General features: G+C 35.0%; 1 protein-coding gene across 1 annotated transcript in view; it reads left to right on the top strand.

Annotated features, from left to right (window-relative positions):
- Positions 1 to 22,323, top strand: part of EPHA3 (EPH receptor A3) — a 354,334-nt gene that overhangs the window by 276,755 nt on the left and 55,256 nt on the right. Inside the window, exons 7-10 of the mRNA XM_059392132.1 lie at positions 2,793 to 2,955; positions 10,265 to 10,367; positions 11,073 to 11,140; positions 16,280 to 16,405. Coding sequence (XP_059248115.1) covers positions 2,793 to 2,955; positions 10,265 to 10,367; positions 11,073 to 11,140; positions 16,280 to 16,405 — 460 coding nt within the window. The remainder of the gene's footprint in view (positions 1 to 2,792; positions 2,956 to 10,264; positions 10,368 to 11,072; positions 11,141 to 16,279; positions 16,406 to 22,323) is intronic.

The following is a 22,323-nucleotide window of genomic DNA, read 5'->3' as shown; positions in this document are numbered from 1 at the left end:
TAATCTTTTCATGAGCTGTGTACTTGCAAAGAACCCAATGGTGTTGCTAAGAAGCGGTAAAGCTCTTTGGAACTCTGGTCGTGTGATACCTTTGATTTATCAGTAGGGAGGTTTTGAAATAATTGTGTCAAATATCCCCCATTCTATAACAATATGTCACAGCAAAGACGTCAGTACCAAACTTAAGCCATCGAGTTATGGCATTAGAAATGACATTTATGTCCTCTGCTGAGACCCCTGTTCTACCAATTATTTCACAGTGATTCCTTAGCCTACTGACGAGCTACTCCTTAGTTCATTGCCTTCAGCATCACTTCCTGACCTTCACATTCACGTGAATTTCATTCAGTACAGATGGGAACATTGAACTAATAACAAAGCCATCGTATTATTGAACTGGCAATGAAAAGCTTTCTTGATACTTTCAAGGTAACTTGGAAGGTGGGAGTGGATGGATAAGTTTGCTCCATGTCATAAAACTGTGGTTCCATAATTCAATTATAAAAATTAGTACAATGATTATTTATAAGTAGAATGTAGGCTATAGTATTTCATCACCTCTAAATGGTACTTATTTCTCCCTGGTTATAAATTATAGATAGGTTCGAAAGTAAGATATTCAGATCTTATCAGAGCTGGATGGTTTTATAGCTACTAATGTGAATAAAACATATTTGTGGGCAGCTGACAAAGTATTTGCAAATGACTTAAAATCAAATTGCGTATTTATATTTATATAATACTTTATAGAACACTTTTGTGTACATGATTTTATTTTGAGTTGTCTGATGATCCTATGAAATTTGATAATTGGGTTCATTCACTAATACGAAAACGGAGTCAGTGGCATTATTTGAATTTCTCACAGCCTCATTGCTAGTGAACAGGTCTTGGTTTTGAATCCTGGCAGCCATGACCCCTCCTTTAGTGTGTTTTCCTGTAATACATGTCTTGCTCTACATGAGAATGGATTATTAGAGACATGAGAATTAGTGGTATGATCAGTTGGCAAAAAAGCATAATGTATAAACATTCATTTGCATTTTGTAGTTATTCTCTTTATTGAGGTTAATGTATTTCATAAATGTGATGCCATTTTTTCCCCCATACTGTCCGATGCGGGAAAAGGAACGTTCCTTTCATTAAAAGAAAAGAGAGACCTAATCAACTTCATTGTGCTAAAGTCTTAGTATAGATAACTTATTTGCTAGCTTTTGGTCCTCCTCTGTAGACAGCACTGTGAAATAGTCATCTGATCATGATCTTCTATTTTTAAAAGTGTGACCAGATTGTTTGGGCAAATGTAACAATCCATGTTTTATAGACGATGCAACAAAATAAAAAGAAAAATGACACATCTCAGTTCAGATAGCAAAGCCAGGACGCACCTAAACTTTAGGTCTACAGGGCTAATTTAAAAATGCAGTTAATTTATATTTATATCTATTATGAACATAAAAAAATTCTGAACTTTCAAATTTACTAACAAAGTACAATGCACATCCTTGTATTAAAATAATATTAACAAGTGGAAGGAAAAATATGGCTGTATCTATTCATTATTCCCTAAGCATTTTAAAACTAGATACAAATGTACATGCAATATTATCTTTAATATCTGCTTATATAAATATTTATATCAGACATACATAAATTTAAAAATTATTCCCAAATGTATATAATACTTAGAAATATTTTGAATGTTTCCCTAGAATTTAAGCTTTGTAAGGTCTAGCTTTCTTGACTAGTTCACTAATGGTGATGCACAGAGTCAAGTTTTGGGTATAGGCTCAACAAATTTTTTCACAAATGAAATAATTATTTCTGTAAAATAAATATATTTGATCCTCTTCATTTTTTAATATGCCAGCTTACATGCTATCTAGTACATAGCTAGCATCTTTAACTAGTTAGCACAAAATATCTGTAATGTACACTTCTGTAATATTCTATGTCATTTTGGTTAAGGATATCCACTCTAGGCCTCACCCCAGGTGCAGGGACATTCCACCATTGTTCAAAATCAGGTTCCCCATAAAATACTCCGTGTATATTAATGTGCCTTAGGGGAAAAACACAATTCTGTGTAAATCCATTTTTTCTATATAAGTCTCGACACACAAAAAACTTTCCTGTTAATGTGCACTGTTGAATCCCCTAATATACAATTTCTATACAATATACAAACGATCTCCTGATGGAGATCCTTTGGGGAAATATCTCTAATCTGGAGATATTTGTCTCTACTAAACCACAGTGACTTAGAATAAATACAGTGCACGTATAACTGATGCCTAGAAAGTTATGAATGTAGAGCTATATGTAAAACCTAGACTTGTGCTCACTTCAGCAGCACATATACTAAAACCTGGACCTTTTCTGAGTTTAATATTTCATAATCAATAAAAAATATTTTTCTGAGAATCAGTAGGGCATTCCTATTAAGTTTAATTCACAGGAGTATTTTCCTCATTGTACGTTTATTTTTGAAATTAGAACAAAGCTTTCATTCAGACTTAGCCTGGAAGAAAAGATATTTTCCCTGGCATATTCACGAACTGGTAAGAATGAAAACTTTCCCTGCTTCATGTGCGGGACACAAATCATTTTACCCAAGTTAGGAAATTCTTTATGCCTCTACTGCATTCAGAGAGTGAAATGATTGTTGTTTCTTTTCTGTGTCTTATGCTCTATGTTAAAATCTGAAAGAACTGGTTTTGAGTGGTTCACCTTTTTATCATTTGATAGCATTATGAAGATATGATTTTAACATGATTTTTCTTACCTCAAAGCAGGAGCAAGAGACAAGTTATACCATTCTGAGGGCAAGAGGCACGAACGTTACCATCAGTAGCCTCAAGCCTGACACTACTTACGTATTCCAAATCCGAGCCCGAACGGCAGCTGGATACGGGACCAACAGTCGCAAGTTTGAGTTTGAAACTAGCCCAGACTGTACGTATTATTTCAGCGTCATGTATTGGGAGAGGGCTGCTGTAAAGGTGTCTGATAATTCATTCTCATTTTCTCTAAATTTTAATTGTTAACATTTAGATAATATTTACATATTGAGATACACTGAAAGTAAATTGCTTGAAATATTTGAAAATTTGTATGGTATTGAGTCTGCAGATTTGTGTTTGTGTGGGTATGCATCTGTGTTGTTGTTTTTCTCTTTTACACACCAAACATGTTCGAATGCTGAAATGCTACTGGTCCTCTACTAGCCATAAATTGCTTTGAGGAAAATTATGTAATATGAAACATACCCTCAGTACTTGTTAATCCAGATGTCCTGGGTTCATTGCATAATTCAGTGAATTATTTAAAACACACACACACAAAAAGTTGCTGATATCCATGAGGATTTTAATATTGTTTTAATCCTTAACACCTTCAATCTTGTGTCACTTGGAGATTGAGGATTTTCTAAATCGTGATTTATCACCTCATTCACATTCACAAGCAGTTTGGATAGTCTTATGTGTCTGACACCAAATTTGGCATAAATACATCTAAAATTGGCAAACATTTTCCCAGTGGTATTTCTCTTTTCTTCAAATGTATTTGCTTTGTATTAGAAAAACCCTCTGCTGAAATATAATGTTTAAAAAGTTAATATCATGGCCACAGAACTAATACAGAGTGAACACACATTCAAGCTAAGGATTTTATTTAGTTTATTAATTAATGAGGAGACTCTTATGTATTTATCTATATTTTATTTATGTTCATTATATCCTCCAAAAGATTAAACTGGCTTATTTTTTTGGATTAAATAGGTTTAAAGGAAAATTTGAAGATCAGATACATATATACATATAAATACATATTTGTGTGTGTACCTATATAGGCAATCAGGAATACTTAAACAAATTTACTAATTTGCCCCAAACTGACTAATATCCTATAGGACAACAAATGTAATGATTGAAGTAATCTTTTCTACTGCACATAAACCATTTATGTCTCCAGTAAATGTTTTATTTTAATTTTAATGGGAGAAATTATATACATTACTCAGTTGTCTGCAACTTAAATTCAATTGTAAAATAGCCTAGAAAGGCAATCAAAGATGAACACCCTTTAGAAAGAGACTCTCTGGGAAGGGTCTGACAATGGCCTGCACTGTCCTGAAAGGAAACCCAGTAATCTCTTCTGATTTTTCCAATTTGCCATTTCTCCTGGCATGCATATTTCCTACTTAAATATTTTGTTCATGACATTAAAATCATGTTGGCTTCGGTACAGTAATATTTTTATTATGCCCACAATCCATATCTAATAGAAACATTGAAGATTAACATAAATTATCAAAACTGTTCAAGTTAGTGTAATAGTTACTCTATCAGGTAGTAATTTTATGGCACACTTTTGGTCAGATGATTAGAAAGGCTTCTTATAATAACAAGCTGTACTTCCTGCAAGGCACTGATAACCTAGTGTTCTTAGAAATTATTAGCTCACAGCTGAAATGTGGCAATTCTTCTAACTCAAAGGGGAGCTGCCATCCTCAAAAGCACACATCTATACTTCAAGACCTCTCCTAATCCTCCGTGATGGATATACATGTTTACCCAACTGTGGCATTATGGGAGTGCCTGCTCGGATCTCCATGCTACCAAGCCTGCAGTGGGCAGACAACCTCCAGCTGCTGCTCCTTCAGGACCCACCACAGCCACCATGCACGGGCCACACTTCCCTTGTGTACTAAACACTGCAAGGAGACTGGTGTCAGGCCTTTTCTGACTAATGCAGGATTCCTCTCCAAACAGTCTTCACTCTGGGACTAGGTTCCAAGGAGAAATCGTGCTCTGAGACAATTCACATCAAAATGGTACAAATTGCCATGAGAGTACATCTGAACAAGTTTTAAAAACAAATTTAAAATTTTATGTGACACAATAAAAAAGTTTAATTGCAATTTGACATTAGTAGTTCTAAATATTTTTGTTAATGTTTAAGTAGTGCAAAACAAGTTTCTTTTTACTTTTTCTTTTTTTTTAAAGATTTTATTTTCAAATAATCTCTACACCCAACAAGAGGCTTGAACTCACAGTCCTGAGATCAAGAGTTGCATGCTCCTCCCTGCCTGCCAGGGTCATTGCAGAAAAGTTTCTTGTTCTGAAATGATTACAAATTGAATTTTTTTATCAAATTTTTAAATGATATTTAAGGGAACAACAACAAAATCTACATTTGCTTTACCAAGAAAGATCACAAATCCCAGGAAGAGAAAGAAACAAATGTGCATTATATCCCTGTCGTAGAAATTAGGCATATTGAGGGACAGGAGGGTCAGATCACCATTAGATAAACCTTCATTATGTTCCACGCATGCATGTTCTTAATCAGCACTTAACTTTATCTGAAATGTAAATATGCAAAGGGAACAACAAATTCCAATATATGAATGTGACTCCAGATTTACTATAGATATTTCTGGAGTGGCCTTCTGCATGAACCACTTCTGAAGCTTCAGTGTCTGAGGTTTAAGAAATAATCCCATTGGAAAACTATAGGGTCTTGGGGTTTTGCCAGATACGTTTTATATTTGCAATACTTCCACTGATTGATAGAGCAGTTGAAGAGAGGAAAAGGAAAAGATGAGCTTTTTAACACCTCCTCTACATTTAAAAAAATCTTTGAGTTGAGCAGCTTTATTTATTTATTTATTTATTTATTTTTAAAGATTTTATTTATTTGCTTGAGAGAGAGAGAGCAAAAAAGAGTGTGCACGAGAGAGCACGAGCAGGAACAGGAACAGAGAGAGTGGGGAAGCTGACTCCTGCTCAGCAGGGAGCCAGTTGCAGGACCCTGGATCATGTCTTGAGCTGAAGGCAGACACTTCACTGACTGATTCACCCAGTCTCCCCTCAGTTTGATTTAAAAAAAAAAAAAATCAATTTACTCTTGCTGCTTCAGCATAAAATAATTCCAGCCTTTAAATATAAATGAGGAAAAAAAAGTATTTTTTGTCTTAGCCGGGGAAAAAAAGGCAAAAATCAACTTTCTATTTTTTTTTTTTTTTAAGATTTATTTGAGAGAGAGAGAGAGAGAAAGGGGGTAAGGGCAGAGTGAGAGAATCTTCAAACAGACTCCCCAGTGAGTGTGGAGCCTGATGTGGTGCTTGATCTCACGACCCTGAGATCATGCCCTGAGCCAAAACCAAGAATCAGATACTTAACCAACTGAGCCAACGAGGTACCCCTAAGTTTCTATATTTTTTAATAAAAATGATATCTTCTTAAAATTCTAAGAACATAAGAGTCTTATTTGTTATATATTGATATTTATATATTATATAATATTTATATATATTATATATATATAAAGTCTCATGTTTGGATTTCTTTTAACAATTTACTATTTATTGTACTTTTTATTTTTTTAATTTTTTCTAGTTTTTATTTTTAAAAATTATATGAAAAGTTCTCATTCATAACACATATACATAATTTTCAATAGAACAAAGTATATCTTTACCTGGAATTTAGATAATATTTTTTGAACTTGGTTAACATGTCTTACTTTTTACAATGATTATCATCTTCCTCTTACCAATGAGGAAACTGAGAAATAGGGATGTTTAAACAAGTTTTCCAAAACCATACCATTGGTAAATTACGGGTCTGATACTAAAACTCATGTATTTATGTGATAATATATTAAGCATTCTTTTTTTTTTTTAAGATTATTTATTTATTTATTTGATAGACAGAGAGAGATCACAAGTAGGCAGAGAGGCAGGCAGAGAGAGAGGGGGAAGCAGGCTCCCTGCTGAGCAGAGAGCCCAATGCGGGGCTCGATCCCAGGACTCTGAGATCATGACCTGAGCTGAAGACAGGCTTAAACCACTGAGCCACCCAGGCGCCCCTATATTAAGCATTCTTATAAATCATTTTATCTGGTCCTGTTCTGTAAGCTATTCAAATACTATTATTTCCTTTTTATGTGGCCTAGGACACAAAGTTTATATGTTTTTTTCCCTCAGGTTGTATAACCAATAAGTGAGGTCAATGACCCTAGAATCTCCAAGTTTTGGAGTACTGATCCAGTGCTGTGATTGCATATTAAAATATATTTATTAATATATTATTTATATATGTACATATTAATTAATTAAATATGTATATATATGTAATGTTAAAGTGGTAGAGTTTACCGGAGTAAAAAAGCATCCTAGAGTCAAGGCAACATCTCCTAAGTAAGAAGTACGAAGAGTATGAAACTGTGGCATGCTTGGAAATAAAGTCAACTGTCTAGAAACCCTCAGTGGGTAGACACGGAATCCATAGCACTTTTTGCCAGTTTTTCACTGAGGAAATGAAATAATAAAAATATGTAACATTTATTAAGCACTTACTATGTGCCTGGCACTGTTTTAAGTGTTTTAACTGCATTACCCATTTAATCCTCACAACAATGAGATATTATGTCAGACAACATATAAGTGCAAATCCAGGCATTCTGGTTCACAAGAACGATCTCCTAACCAACCTGCTTTAGGGAGAGGAAGCTGGCAGTATGTACAGGCTATACTAAAATGGGCAGTGCCTAGCTAGAAACAGGAGAAGCAGTTTGCTTGTGGGAGTAAATATTCAAAATGAGTTTCTAAGACACATAATAGGTATCAATGTTTAGCAGCATGCCACATAAAGTCATTGGACAACTCTATTATGCATTTAGTCAATATTACTCATTAAAGTGTTTGCTAATTTCACCAGCAAAAATGATCACTTTGATTATGTGCTTTAGATAGTCTCCAGGATTCATAGCTATTTAGAGCTAGAGGAAATTGCAGAGATGTTCTACTGCCTGTGACAGAAAAAGAAATCGAGAAGTCCTCTTTCTTCTATCATGTTTCCCCTCCCAGTTTCACTGACCTTTATTTTATCAACTGGCTAAAATGTGCAGAGAAGGTAGAACTTGCTGGGCTTTATAAGTTATTACAGGATACAAAATGGAAAGTAAGAGATCGAGTTATTATTATAGGCTTATGGAGAATTATTGAATCACTAGGTTAAGTTATTTTGCAGACTAATCACAGATCAATGTCCCATGCATGGGTATGTATCAGTCCAGGTCTTCTGGGAGGCAGATGTGAAGATGGAATTACAAGAGCTTTATAAGGGGAGATGTAGGTAGGGGAAACAGGCAGGAAGAGCAGAAGTGGTCAAGCAGCACCTCCGGCTGGGATGTAGGCCAGCTGTCTGTGAAGAGCTGGAGGGAAAGAGAAGCATGGAGAAGGAGGAGCCTCAGACAGCAGTGCAGCTCGGAGGGTCTCACAAGCCCATGAGGAGCCCCAGAATGAAGACTGCTGTTGAGGAGTCCTGCACTGAGCAGGGAGGGCCTGGCCCTGGTCCCCTAGGGCGGTTAGTCATGGAGGGGAGCATGGCCCGTGCATGGAGGCTGCGGTGGGTCCTGAAGGGGTAGCAGCTGGAGGTTGTCTGCCACTGCAGGCTTGGCAGCGGAGAGATCGAAGCAGGCACTCCCATGACTGCCACCGTGGTGTAAACAACAGTTTGCTGGTAGTAAAGAATAAAGTGCTTGCAGCAGTTTATATTATGAGGATGCCATCCTGCCATACTTGGAGCTCTTTTTTTCAGATGCTGAGGAAACTTCTCATAGCCTATCTGCCAGGTCTCTTCATTTGTATCATTTAGCTGTTCATAAAGCAGCGTTATTTTCCAGAAAACCTTCCAAGGTTAGATGTTGATGAGGCTGAACATCAGATACTGGCTGAACATCAGATATTCAAATAATCAAACTCTGTCTTCTAAGCTCTTTTCATTCATCCCTCATTCATTTGTTCACCGACATTTATTACAAGAGTAATATATGTTAAAATATGAGCATGTGAATGGGGTTGTTCCAGGAGCTGAGCATATTTTTAGAAGGTCTAGAGATCGGGATTCTTATGGAGTTTGTTAGTAGCTGAGGCTGGGGGTAGAGAGGACTAGGATCTTAAATGGCTTTACCTTCGCTGGTATGGAATTTGCATTTTATCTTAAAAGTGATGGAGAGCCCTGCAAAACTTTTATGCAGGAGAACGACATGGTCAAATTCATGGTTTAGAAGAAATACACTGATGGCCATGTAAATAGAGACCAATCAGGAATTTCTAATTGTAATCCAGAAGGGAAATGAAGACATAAACTAAAACACTCAAAGAGTTTGGTAATTAATTGGATATTGAAGGATCAAAAGGGAAAAGATGAGATGACTTCATGTTTATGGTCTATGTCTTTGCTAGTCAAAATGTTGACTGGGTCAGCGGCATCAGCATCACTGTGAGCTCACAAGAAAAGTCCAGTCTTGGTCCCCATTCTGGACCAACTGGATCACAAACAACTTTTCCAAAAGATTCTCAAGTGGTTCGAATGAAGTTAGAGAAGCATTGGTCTAGCTCAAGGGTCAGTAAGCTTGTTCTGTAAAGGGACAGATAATAAATATGTCAGGCTTTGTGTGTATAGTCTCTGTTGTTCCTACTCAACTTGGCTATTGTAGCATAAAAGTGGCCAGACAATACACAATTGAATGCGGTTGTGTTCCAAAGCAATTTTACTTATGCACCCAAACTTGAATTTTGTATAATTTTTACATGTCAAGAAATCTTCTTTTAACTTTTTACAACCATTAAAAATATATATAAAAATAATGTGAACTCCTGGGCATTACAAAACTTGGTGGCAGGCCAGGTTTGATCCCTGGGCCTTCTTTGCCAATACCTCATCTAGGTGAGTGAGTGAGCAAATGGGCCATTCACAAAGGTAGGAAATACAGGAAGAACAATTTGTTGGTGGTATGTGTTGTAAAACATTTAAATAACTCTAGATATTGGAGCCTAAACAAGCTTGATTAGATTGTTTTTATCATTTTGTTCCTGGAACTCTTACCTGTTCTCTATGTGCATCTGGTAATTTCTGGTTTATCCAGTGAGTTTCTCTGTAGTGAGGATAGACAAAACCAGGCCAGGATATTTCACACGCTAGGCACTCAAGGTGTGTTTGATTGATGCCATTGAAACAGAATACTTTATCTTACTAATTAGAAATTTCAAGCGCCATTTTAAGAAATTTTTTTTCTTTTCTTTTCTTTTTTTTTTTTTTTTTTACACGAAATGAAGAGTTCTGTCTATACAGGCTTAAGCAGTAAGCCAATTTCAGGTAAAACCAGTGTAAATACGGTTTCTCTGTGCAGATGTTAGTTATGGTGTGTTAATGCCTGGCCTTTTCTTATTTTTTTTTTCTCTACCTCACAGCTTTCTCCATTTCTGGGGAAAACAGCCAAGTAGTGATGATTGCCATTTCAGCGGCGGTGGCGATTATCCTGCTCACAGTCGTCACCTATGTCTTGATCGGGAGGTGAGTCCACGGGCTCTTTTACCACTTACTTTCATTATTGCCTTGCCTGCTCCCCTCAGTGGCCACTAACAGCCAAAGGTTGTGGTCCATGAAGTATTTTAACAAATAAGCATGTCTCCACTGAGATCTAGATCTTTCTTCTCCTCCCTTTCTTTTCTTTCTCCATCTTTAGTTTTGATTTTTCTTTCCTCCATTAAATTCCTGCCCCACTCTTCAACACATTCCACGTCTCCTCTCTCTTGACCTCACTTGTAATTTTTACTTTCTTTTTCCAATTATCCTCTTACTCTTCAAATATGCCCCAGATTTCCCTGTCACTTTCTCACCCAGAACACTGGTAACGCAGCATAGCGCTAATCACTAACAATGGAGACTTTACCCTTCATTCATTCTCACAGCAGTTGTTTAAAAAAAAAAAACAAAACTATAAACACTTTCTAAGGCTATTATAAAAACTGAGCTGAAGGGGTCTGCACAGTGGGGAATCAGCTCTACGTATCTCCTCATTAGGCAGCTTTCCAGAGTCCCCAGAGAAAGAGGCTTTCTATAAAGGATTTAGAAAATATGAAGTCATTAAACTTTTACTAAAGCATTTAATTGTTTGAGGAAAATGCTTTACTTTTTTGTGCTTTGCACATTCTGCACATAGATAATTGCTTTAAGTATATTTTCTTTCTGTGTTTCTTCCCTTGACTTAACCTCCAGGTTCTGTGGCTATAACAAGTCAAAACACAATGCAGATGAAAAAAGGCTTCATTTCGGGAATGGACATTGTAAGTTCCTAAGCTGTTTTGGTGCTTTGGTTTTTACCATTTCAGTTTTCCCAGTTATTGATTTGTTATTGGATAACTTCCCCACAAAGAGAATGCAAAAGTAGTTCTATGAAAGAATTGAGCAAATTAAATTAATTTTAAATGGAGAAGGAAATTCATGGCTCCACATTAAGTAATTTTTACATGGTCACATTTCAGCATACTTAAGCTAAAGGGAAGGATAACCTGTGGTTTCTATCCAGATAATGCATAGGATGTGGAGTATGGTCTATAGTCAGCTCTGCGTAGCTGAAAGGCAAAGCGTATCTTCAATTTCCTCATTTCTTGTCCTTTGCTAAAATCTAAATAGGAACCTTTTCCTTTTCCTAACTCCCAAATAAATATAAACCTCTGTTTATGTGAAATGCCTTACTCTGTTTTGTCAACCAAGCAGGAGAGAGCCTTTAAAATAAACTATTTTGGAGTTATACGATATCCAACTGGTAGGAAAGACTGCACTTTTCCCTCATATTTTAATACTAATCAGTTTAGTGTCTTTTTAATATTTTCTAAAAGAAATACTTTCATTTAGGAAATGAAGTGTTTATATCTAATAAGAAGACTCTTTTTTTCTTCTTCTTCTTCTTCTGGCAAAATAAATCATCCCAGGTGTTTTGATTTTCCAAACTATGGCTCAGTTTAATGTGGCAATTACTAATCAGTGGACTCAAAGGGAATGTTCTTATGGAAATTAGTATAGATTTATGTGCTTTCAAATAATCTCAATATAAGTAATGTGTTCTTGTATACATTACTTTCTTTGGAATTCACCGTTGCCTTGTAAAATTATTGTCAATTCAGCATCATACTTTGTATCAGTCAGTGGCTTTGCATCTAAAAATTATAGCTCTCGTTATAACTCAAGTAAAAGCTTGATTACCTGTAGCTAACATGCAGGGGGCATACAGTGGCTTGAAAAAAAAAAAAAAAAAAAAGTCTTCCGAAATGTAAATTGATGTAATGTGAACACTGCGACAGAGTTTACAGAGAACATTTTCTGTTTGTAGTCCTTACAGAATAATTCACAAAAGCCAAAGTAGTACATTCTTAGTAGACTCACTTCATCATTTCAGATTAGTTAGGTTACCAACTCAGAAGTCGTAAAAGAATGAATGAACAAATTACAGGATACTTGTCTAGCTTTTTTCATCATCCCCAAAAACACAGAGTCCCAGTCACCATGCATAAATTAAAGCAGTTACATTCCTGTGGATTAAGTTGTTCTTAATTTGGGTTAGATAGTCAATGTAAATATTGTCTTTAGAGCAAAACCATACTTTTCTTTTATATCAGAATTGTAAATCTCATGAATTTGGAACAATGATAAATTTCTGTAACCCACTTGTAAACAGGTCCCTCTATCACTCCAGTCTGTTTTAGCTATTGGTTTTTCTGGGAGAGTTGGTTGAGACTTTAATTTTCTTCAAATGCACAATATTCTTATAACAGACAAACAAAAGAGAAATGCATTTTATCCTAGCTATAAGGGCATAAGGTAACTTATGTGCATGTCATAAACTTTCTGCATCTTAATGCTACAGCTGGTTTATTTCAGACCATTTATTTGGTATTACTTTAAAAAGCTCTAGCTATGAACTATTCCCTCCAGCCTTGTTACAAATCCTATAATATTGCTTCAAAAGGAAAGAAATGTGTTTCACCTCCTAAGATCCTGTCCCCTTGCCCTCTCTGGCTAGGTCTTTTTATTTTTTGCTATCCTTAGGGCAACTCATGCTGGTAAAATGGAAATGTAAATTATTGTGTTTGCACAGAACGAGCTGTAAAGTAGTGCAGCTTAACACGTGTGCATGTGTTTATTATCTGGTTTTCTTGACACAGCCAAGCTACTCTGTATGTTGCCCTTAATTATTGGTGTGAAGGGATTATGTGCCTTGTATCCTGCATCACCTGATTCCTGGAACCTCTAGGGTCAGCAGTTAAAAGTCAGCAGCCAAACTCCCACAGTGAACAGGCTATTTTACTTGGGGATGTGTGTATGTTTATATTTGTATTGTTCCCTAAACTTTGTGTGGATAAAAAAAGCAATATATATGATTTTACTTCACTGAAACGAGTTTGATTGATTTTAGTTGGAAATGATATTGAATTTTCAGATTATTTAGTAATACATATATTACCCTAGGGCTGCCAGGTATGAGAGGTAACTCTAAGAACACTTTCAAGGCTGTTTAAAACCAATGCTTATTTATAAATGTTTGAGGCTTTGCTCCTGACAGCTCCTTTTATTATGGTCTTTGCAAATTCTGATGCTAGTGAATCGCTTCCAACTTCATTTCCTTGAGGTGAGCAAAGTAAAACATTTGTAATTGTTTACAAGAAAATTTTCATTTTGGGGGAAAAGCTTGATTTTTACCTTATCTTTAAAAATGTTTCTCTTTCCTTGAAAAGTAATACTTAATTTCCTTACCTTACTAGTTCTTTACCTTACAATCTACTAGAGATAAATCAAAACAGAATGATCATATAGCCTAGCCAAACTTTGAGGCAAGCCTTCATTAAAATGTAACCAAACTGACTTCATGAAAAGATTCTGACACATTTTATTTCCTGACTTTTTATGTAAGTCTACAGTTACTTTTACTGTTTTCCTTAACCTAAGCAAGAAAAGTATGAGAGCTTTCCTTAATCTGTTTGCTTGTTTAAAGGGTAAAGTGTTTTGATACTGATAATATTGAAATAGGTTTAGTGTAATAATAAACTATAGAAGACCACTGTCCTAATGAGTGGCTCGGCCATCTATTTTGATAGGAAGCAATAATGTTTTCAATAATGGCAGAAGCTTGCAAACTGATCTGGGAGCTCAAAAGGAATGGACACTTCTGAGCCCAAATTCTGTCTCTAGAAACCTCATTTACATTAATAATTGTGAATGAACATTCTTAACATGAAAATACTTAAAACGACAAATAGTCTCTCTCATTTATTGGACCTTAACCACATAACAGGCACTCATGCCAGGTGCCTGAATAGCAAGAAATAGAAATAGAAAATAGAAAGAGCCTTCTTTCTCTGGCACCTCATTTATTCTTTTTGCTGAGCTGTTCAAAGTAGAAAAGCTTCAAAAGTAACAGTTCTTACCTTCAAAAGCTATTTTAATCCACAGTTTGCCCAAGCCAGAGCAAAGGACTTGTCACTTCCCCATTTCTGTGGATGTAACTCCCTAGATATGTCTTCTTGAAATATCTGCACTTGGCCTCAGGATAGAGAGGTGGCACTATGGTGGCGCTCCTTGTCAACACAGGCTTGAGTAGGACGAGTGTTAGACTTTTTTCTCCATTTGTTTCCCAACTCTCCCAAACCCACTCTATAGTCATCTGAAAACAGCTAAACATAGCTAAAATCATCTGAAAACATAGCTGAGGACAACTGATTTTTTACTCCCTAACCACCATTTATTTTTATAATCCATTTTTTTGTATGCTTCTATTTCATTACTCAAAACGTTTATGGATACTTTGCAGGATCATAAATTATTATGTGGCATAACCATGTCATTTATAAAGATGTCCTATAGGTCAATGAACTAATTCTTTCTCAGCCCACACTATGAAATGCTAGACCTGTTGGCCTAATGTCCATTGAGCTGAAGGCTTTCCAGAATAATTGTGGCCTTCAGTCTTTGCACCCATTTCATGCAAAGTCCAAAATGGAGTCGAAGAAGTCTTTGGTCATCACAGAATGTTCAGTTGCATTTGTCATTAAGATTCTTTCAATAAAAAATTAAACCGGAAAGGATAACATCTGATTTTGTTACTTTAGTATTAAAAAAATCTTTTGATAATATAGTGTGATAAATGAAAAAATATATCACTATTTGTCATCCCTGCCCTTGCTAAAACAATGTCACCAATATTTTTTTACCAATGTTACCAAAATTAAAAGTAAAAATCCATCATATTAGTACATACACAATATTCTTTAATGTTAGAGCATGTTTGTGTACTTTAATAGAGCCTAGTCTCCCTTTTTTAAAATTTAGTTTTAGGGGGTGCCTGGCTGGCTCAAGTAGAGCATGTGACTCAGAACTCAGGGTTGTGAGTTCAAGCCCCACATTGGGCATACAGCTTACTCAAAAAAGAAAAAATAGTTTTACTTTAGAGAAAATTCATTTATTGAATATTCCAAATTTTTTCTAATATAACTTATTTTTCCAAATGGTAGGACTCTCATTAATATAAAATCAGATCCAAAATGATTCTTCTGAATCTTCCACCCATGCTATTTTAATTATAGATCATCACAAAAAAATTTTGCCTTCAGAATAATTAAATAAGTGCATATATGATGAAGGAGGTTTATATAAAATAAACTATAAATGTAATTTATGTTTGGAATTTAGCTTCTTAGAACCATTATTAAACTTACAGAGAATCTATATTGTCCTTAACTATGTTGAAAAATTATACAATAAGATTTCAGTTAATTGTACATGCACGTAATAGTACATGCATATAATACTCACATTATATATACATATTCTCACAGGTTTAAGAAGACCTACAATAGCAATGTGAAATTTTGATTGTGAATGTTACTAAAAGGAGAATAGTGTCAGACAAAAACCATGATGTTTTATGTTCTTTAATTAATTTGTCTGTAATTATAGCTGCCATTCCACCTTATGAAATTATTTCACAAACTTTGATTTATTGTCAGATGTGGCCTTGTTATAAATATCTGTTTACTGCAGGCTTTGTAGAATCATAAATGTGTAATAGTGTGATGGTATTCATTCACTCATGCTTCTGGTAATAATTCCTGGGTCTACTCAATCCGGAACCATCCTTTCCTTGAGATTCCCCTTTCTGAAAGTTCATTTTCCTTCTAATGCTTTTTCAGAGAAAGTTCATTGTGTTTCCTCTTTTGTGTCATTATGGGAAAGTTTGTTTCTTAAGTGGTTCAGTACTTACTCCAACTTCTCTGTCTGCCAATTGCCATGATACCTGAGAATAAACTAAAGTGGGTGTACTTTTTTGTAACGGGGATTTTTTTTCCACTGATAATGTGATTATGAAATTGCATCAGTAAAATTTAAATAAATCTAGCTATAATAATGCCTTTCTTCCTTCCCTTAAACAGTAAAACTTCCAGGTCTCAGGACTTACGTTGACCCACATACATACGAAGACCCTACCCAAGCAGTTCACGAGTTTGCTAAGGAGTTGGATGCCACCAACATATCCATTGACAAAGTTGTTGGAGCAGGTAACCACCAAAATAATCCCACCCCCAACCCTGTGTTAATTACAAGTTTACAACTATGAATAATAATGCCGTCTGAGATCACTCAAGTTCTCAAGCCTAAGTTATATTGCTATGAAAAGGGACATTTTTCCCCCTGATTTCATGATCAAAGGCAGGCAATAAATAAATGAAGGAGCATTTAACAGAATGTAATGATTTCAAAGGTGCCAGACTTACAGACTCACAGACCATGGCCAGCTTTTTATTTATTGAATTTCAGAGCCAGCAGCCGCAAGAGCTCAGTCCTCCCCGGGCTGTGCTGATCATGTGTCACAAAGCCTATTTGGCTGAAAAGGGGATAACAGGATGAAAGTGTCTTACTTTAAACAAGCTCACAAGGTGAAAATTTGATTTTGTAAAAAAGGTAATTTTAGAATGCTCTTCAGAATTAAAAAAAGAGACAACACAAAATAAAATCATAAATGACACATTTTATTCAAATTTATTCAAAACTATTTTTGAGTGAACAGTTTAAATGGTTCATTTTAATATTTGCCTGTAACTTTGTATAGTCTTAATTCATTGCGCTGAAGCTTGCCTTCATATAGACATCTCTTCATTCTAATCATGAATCTAGTCAATCATAGATCCATTAACAAACACCTATGGATTTTTAAAGCAGATTCATATTTCCAATAAAAATTATACTTATAAAATAACGATATTTTCACATTTACACATTAACATATGGACAAATACAAACACGCAGTGTGCAATTGAATAAAAACTACTACTTAAAAGTAAAAATAAATATTGTACAATAGTTTCATTCCATCATCTCATTAGTCAATATTGTTTTAAAAACAAAAGCAAAGTTGATGTAGGAAATAGAAAGATTGAGAAATTAACTCATTGAATTATACATAACGTATCGAATCATGTTTTTGGCAAGTACTATATATATGACTGATGCTTCTTTACACAGATGTGCATGTAATTTCTCTGTTTCTCTTTCTGTACATCAAACCAGTGTTTAGAATTCTAGCGGCATTTGCTATTCAAACAGGACAGTCTGAGTAATTCATATTATCTAAATAAAACGATAATTTACTAAATCTTCTCCTCCAACTTTATTCATATTTTATCTTCCTAAAACTCACATGAGCAGGTAATATTAAAATATGGAACTAGCAATTGATAAAAGGAGAATAGAGTATGAGCTTCCTTTTCCACAATCTAAGACTTAAGAATATACATACTCATCGTATATCTATGAATGCAATTGGAACAAATATATATTGATTACTCTCTTTCATTTGTGTAGTTCTGCTTTGTAAACTTCTCTGTGACATGGGGGCTTTTTGTCGTGCTGGTATTAATGTCCCACAAGAGTGCACTGCTTCCCAGCATGGAAAACTCAGGGGCAAAGGTAGCACAAAGACTTTGCACACTCAACCGATGTGAGGAGGAGAAACCCATTTAGGCTCAGCCAGTGTCCAGAAGACCAGACAAACACATCAGGACCTTGAACTTTGGGACTCTCTGCATTAATAAAATTAAATATGTCAATGTTATTGATAATGCCAGATATCTAGAACAGTGTGGTGGGAGACAAAACACATTAAAAATGGTATCTGATAGGGGCACCTAGGTGGCTCAGTGGGTTAAAGCCTCTGCCTTCGGCTCAGGTCATGATCCCAGGGTCCTGGAATGGAGCCCCATGGGCTCTCTGCTCCACAGGGAGCCTGCTTCCTCCTCCCTCTCTCTGCCTGCCTCTCTGCCTACTTGTGATCTCTGTCTGTCAAGTAAATAAATAAAATCTTTTAAAAATTTTTAAAAAATAAAAATGGTATCTGATAAATGAAGAAATGCTCCTTATACTAACTCATTTAATAATCCCCGACACTCATTAAAGATCAGGACAAACATCTTATTTCATTTCTCTCTTCAAACATATTGTAAAAAAATAGACATATGCCCCATTTTCAGGTTTTTGTAGCCAATATCCTCATTTGCCACATTCAGGGCAATAATACTGTGCCTGTTTTGTTTGCAAACAAGTATATCTTCAAGGTCGATTACACTTCTCCTGGAAGATTTCAGTATAATATTGAATCCAGCCAATTCTAGTCTGTCTTGATTTGCCTTTTAGGGTTTGTCATCACCAAGACAGAATAGTAGATGGAGATTTTGAAAGCTATCAATTTTTCTTAAAATTTTGTTTTGAAAAATGTAAACTATCTACAAAAGTAGATGAAATTGTATAATAATAAAATGGAGAATATAGTATAATAGTACCCATTTCCACCACAACTTCAGTAACAATGTATTCCTGGCCAGCCTTCTTTCATTTATACACTTACTCATTTTCTATGTCCTTTTAAATTTTAAAAGTAATATTGTTGATAAAAATTTAATAGTTATGCTAAACTGATTAGCATCTATCTTCCAATTGCTTTAGTACTTCTTTTAGTCAAAGACAGAACTTTCTCAGTCAATTAAATATGCAGGAAAACTCTACATATGTGAGATAATTCTCTAATTTTCTGTAGGATATATTATAAAAAGAAATAGGTATAATGGAAACTTTTATTTATACTTTGGCTAATTAGAAGAATTATGCCCATATTGAGAATAACAGAATTAAAACTGAACCACAAATTGACTTACTCAAAGTAGTAATTTTTTTAATATTTGAATTCAGAATGACTCAAATTTCCAGTTTTACTCCTCCATCCAACCATTATTTCAAAATCTAAATATATGTTCATTTAATTCCCTATCCTATTAGGCATTCACATGGTATTTAATTTTATTAGCCATTTGGGTAGGCATCGTCTCCATTTCACCAGATGAGCTAAAAATTTGAGTGACCTATAGTCACATAATTATTAATTGAAAACCAAAATTTGAATGTTGTACTTTCCAATTTCAAAGTTCATACTAGACATTAATAATGACAGTAACGCCTTCATCTAACATTTTTGTGAGGATTGAGATAATTCTTGAACATTGCTTACCTGACACATCAACATTGTTCCATATATATTTTTATTATGCTTCTCTTGTTAAAACGGTAGAAGGAGAGTGGAATTTGAAGGCAGAGTGTCATTCTACTTAAATGCAAGTAGATTTTTTTCTTCTATTTTAAATGACACGAGTGTAAGAAATTTTACTTTGAACAATTTTGCACTGTGTATCTTAAATCAGAATACAGTGTGTCCATTCTCAGAAAGCATACTGTATTTCAAAGGACAAATAAAAACTGCTATACTTACTGGATTTAAAAAATCAAGCAATGATTTCCAAGGATCTTATTGTAGTTGTGCTTTTACCTAGAAATGATGGGAATGAAAGGATCTAGTTTTTGTTTTTTGTTTTTTTTGGGCTCAAAGTTAATTGTATAAGACCATGTAAAATCCAGTCTTGTGTTTGGCCAATCTTTGTTAATTTTTTCAACACTGTTGTTTAAGTTAATATAAAGAGAACTGAATTAATATTTAATATTTCTATGTTTAGTAAAATATATTGGTGACCATTTCTAGTATTTGTATGGTGAAACAATCACATTTCAAAAATTTAAATTAAATTTAAATTACCATTACTGAAATATCATTTTCTGAATTTTGGAGGTAGATAGACATTTACATATGTTGGTTATCCCATTGAGAAGAAAGAAAGGAACTCTAATTAACCAACTTGAAATTCAAACTCTTCTTCTGATGGTCCCAGTGAGGTACTCTCACAAAATGCTGTCCTTCACAAATACTTGTCTAAGGTGACATTAACCTTGCTACCACCATCATCATCACAACCACCTATTCTCACATCAATACAGAATTTGACAGTTTAAAAATCATTTTTATATTTGTGCTTCAATTTGATCTAACTTTTTAGAGATAGGTAATTTATCCTTCTTAAGGTGGGTCTGAACTCAGAGAGGAAAATAGTGACCAACACGTAGATGATACTTACTATGTGTCTTTACATAATATTCATTCTTTTATTTGCACAAACACCTCATGAGTTAGACACAGTTGGTGCTCCCAAGTTACAGACAGGAGACAAAATAATAGAGAGATTAAGATGCTTGCTTAAAATCACATGGCTAAGAAGTTACCAAGGCAATTAGACCCTAGAATCCATACTCTGTCCACAGTTCTGTACTGTCTGTCCTGCAATCTGTTGACAAATGATTTATTGTCTAGAAATAAGTGATGATAACATCAAAATTTAAAACATGATGCATTACAGCATATTGGCTCATGATGATGGCAGAACTTAGAGAAAATTAAAGCTTATTGTGGATGATTCCTTATGGTTTACTCAAAATTAATGTTATACAACATGAACTGGAGCTCTCTGGAAATGTTCTAATAACCCAGTATCATGAAAGGAATCCTAATTCTTAAAAAAATATATTTATTTCTGGGTGTACGTGCACGCAAAAGAGAGAGCGCATGCATGTGCACAAGGAGGGGTTGCAGGAGAAGCAGCAGACTCCCCATGGAGCAGGGAGCCCAAGTCAGGATCCCAGGAACCCAAGATCATGACCTGAGCAGAAGGTAGACCACTCCCTGCAGCCTTTACTCCTGCTGACATATTCTAACAGTGGTTTACTTTGCATCGTAACTTCTCTTCCGAATACACTCTATAATGACATATTCTACTTGGGATTTCAAAAAGTCAATGAATGTTCTCAAATTCTGTCCCTGATTCTCCCTGTAATCTGAAAGAACACTCTAGCTACAGATACCACTATCTTCTCTATACTCCCTCAAAGGTAAGAAATGAAATCTGTCTTATTTAGTATTATAACTCTGTGTTTTTCAATATATCTTGTCAAACTGTTGCCAATTGATGAGTATTTATTAAAAAATGTATAAGTAACTGCTTTTGGACGTTAAGTGAATTTGACCAGTTACAGCATAAGTCATTGTTTTGGAAACTGATTCCAAAAACCACCAGTTTGGAAACTGGATTCCCGAGAAAGGGTCAAATCTGGGAGAGTTTAGAGCTTCCTGGAGAGAAGCGAGCTGCTCCTAGTAATGCAGCTGGTAAATCAATAGGATAACCTGCTGCTTTTGTGAGTTGAACCACTTGTTTGAACAAAATATAGGAAAGAAACATCTCACTTCTTGACAGCTTTTCTCTGGCTGAGCCATGGGACATGGAGCTTGTACAAAAACTCACAGCGAGAAGGCTGGACCAAGAATGCTCTTCCATTCCATAGTACCCTAACAATGTAATTAAACCTTTTCAGAAAAATCTCTTATTTGATATTTAAAAAGAAAACACATTTTTAAGGTATTGTACAAATCCACATAATATTAGGATTTCCTCTATGAACAAGGAACGTTCTATGGGTGACACTATTTTGTGGCAATTACCATGGCCACCAGTGGGTGAGAGAAATGAATGTAAAGCATGTCTATCGTCAGGGAGCTCAAAACATGATGAAGAGTTATGGGTAAATCTTCTTAATAACAATATATATGAAGTTAGCACCACAATTATTTCTAGGCAGTTTTATATTAGTTCACTTAGACTATTTAAAAGTCAGCAACACTCCATATTTAGTAAATTCTGGGTTAATCATGCATTTAAGACAAGTTTTTTATTGGAGATACTGAATCAAAGAAAATATTTATAGTAATTCTATAGAAAAGGTTTTTACCCTTTTTTGATACTAGTATTTTCTTCTTCCTTCCAGAAGCTCAGAGAATTTTACAACTAGTATGTCAGTAATGTGACATGCCAATACTCCAATAAAATGAATTGATAGCAGATGCTACTGTTCTCATTTTCAGAGAGTCTGAGTATATCACTAAACTGATTCTCTTAGTAATAACAGAATGGCTGGAAACATCTGAAATTTAATCCATTGCTCAACCCATAATATCTGTGTTGCTCTGCTGATCAACCTCAGGAAATGGTAG

Source organism: Mustela nigripes, chromosome 2 (assembly GCF_022355385.1).
Source record: "Mustela nigripes isolate SB6536 chromosome 2, MUSNIG.SB6536, whole genome shotgun sequence".
Lineage (NCBI taxonomy): Eukaryota > Metazoa > Chordata > Mammalia > Carnivora > Mustelidae > Mustela > Mustela nigripes.
The sequence above is the reverse complement of the archived record's forward strand: the minus strand, read 5'-3'. Positions and strand labels throughout refer to the sequence as shown.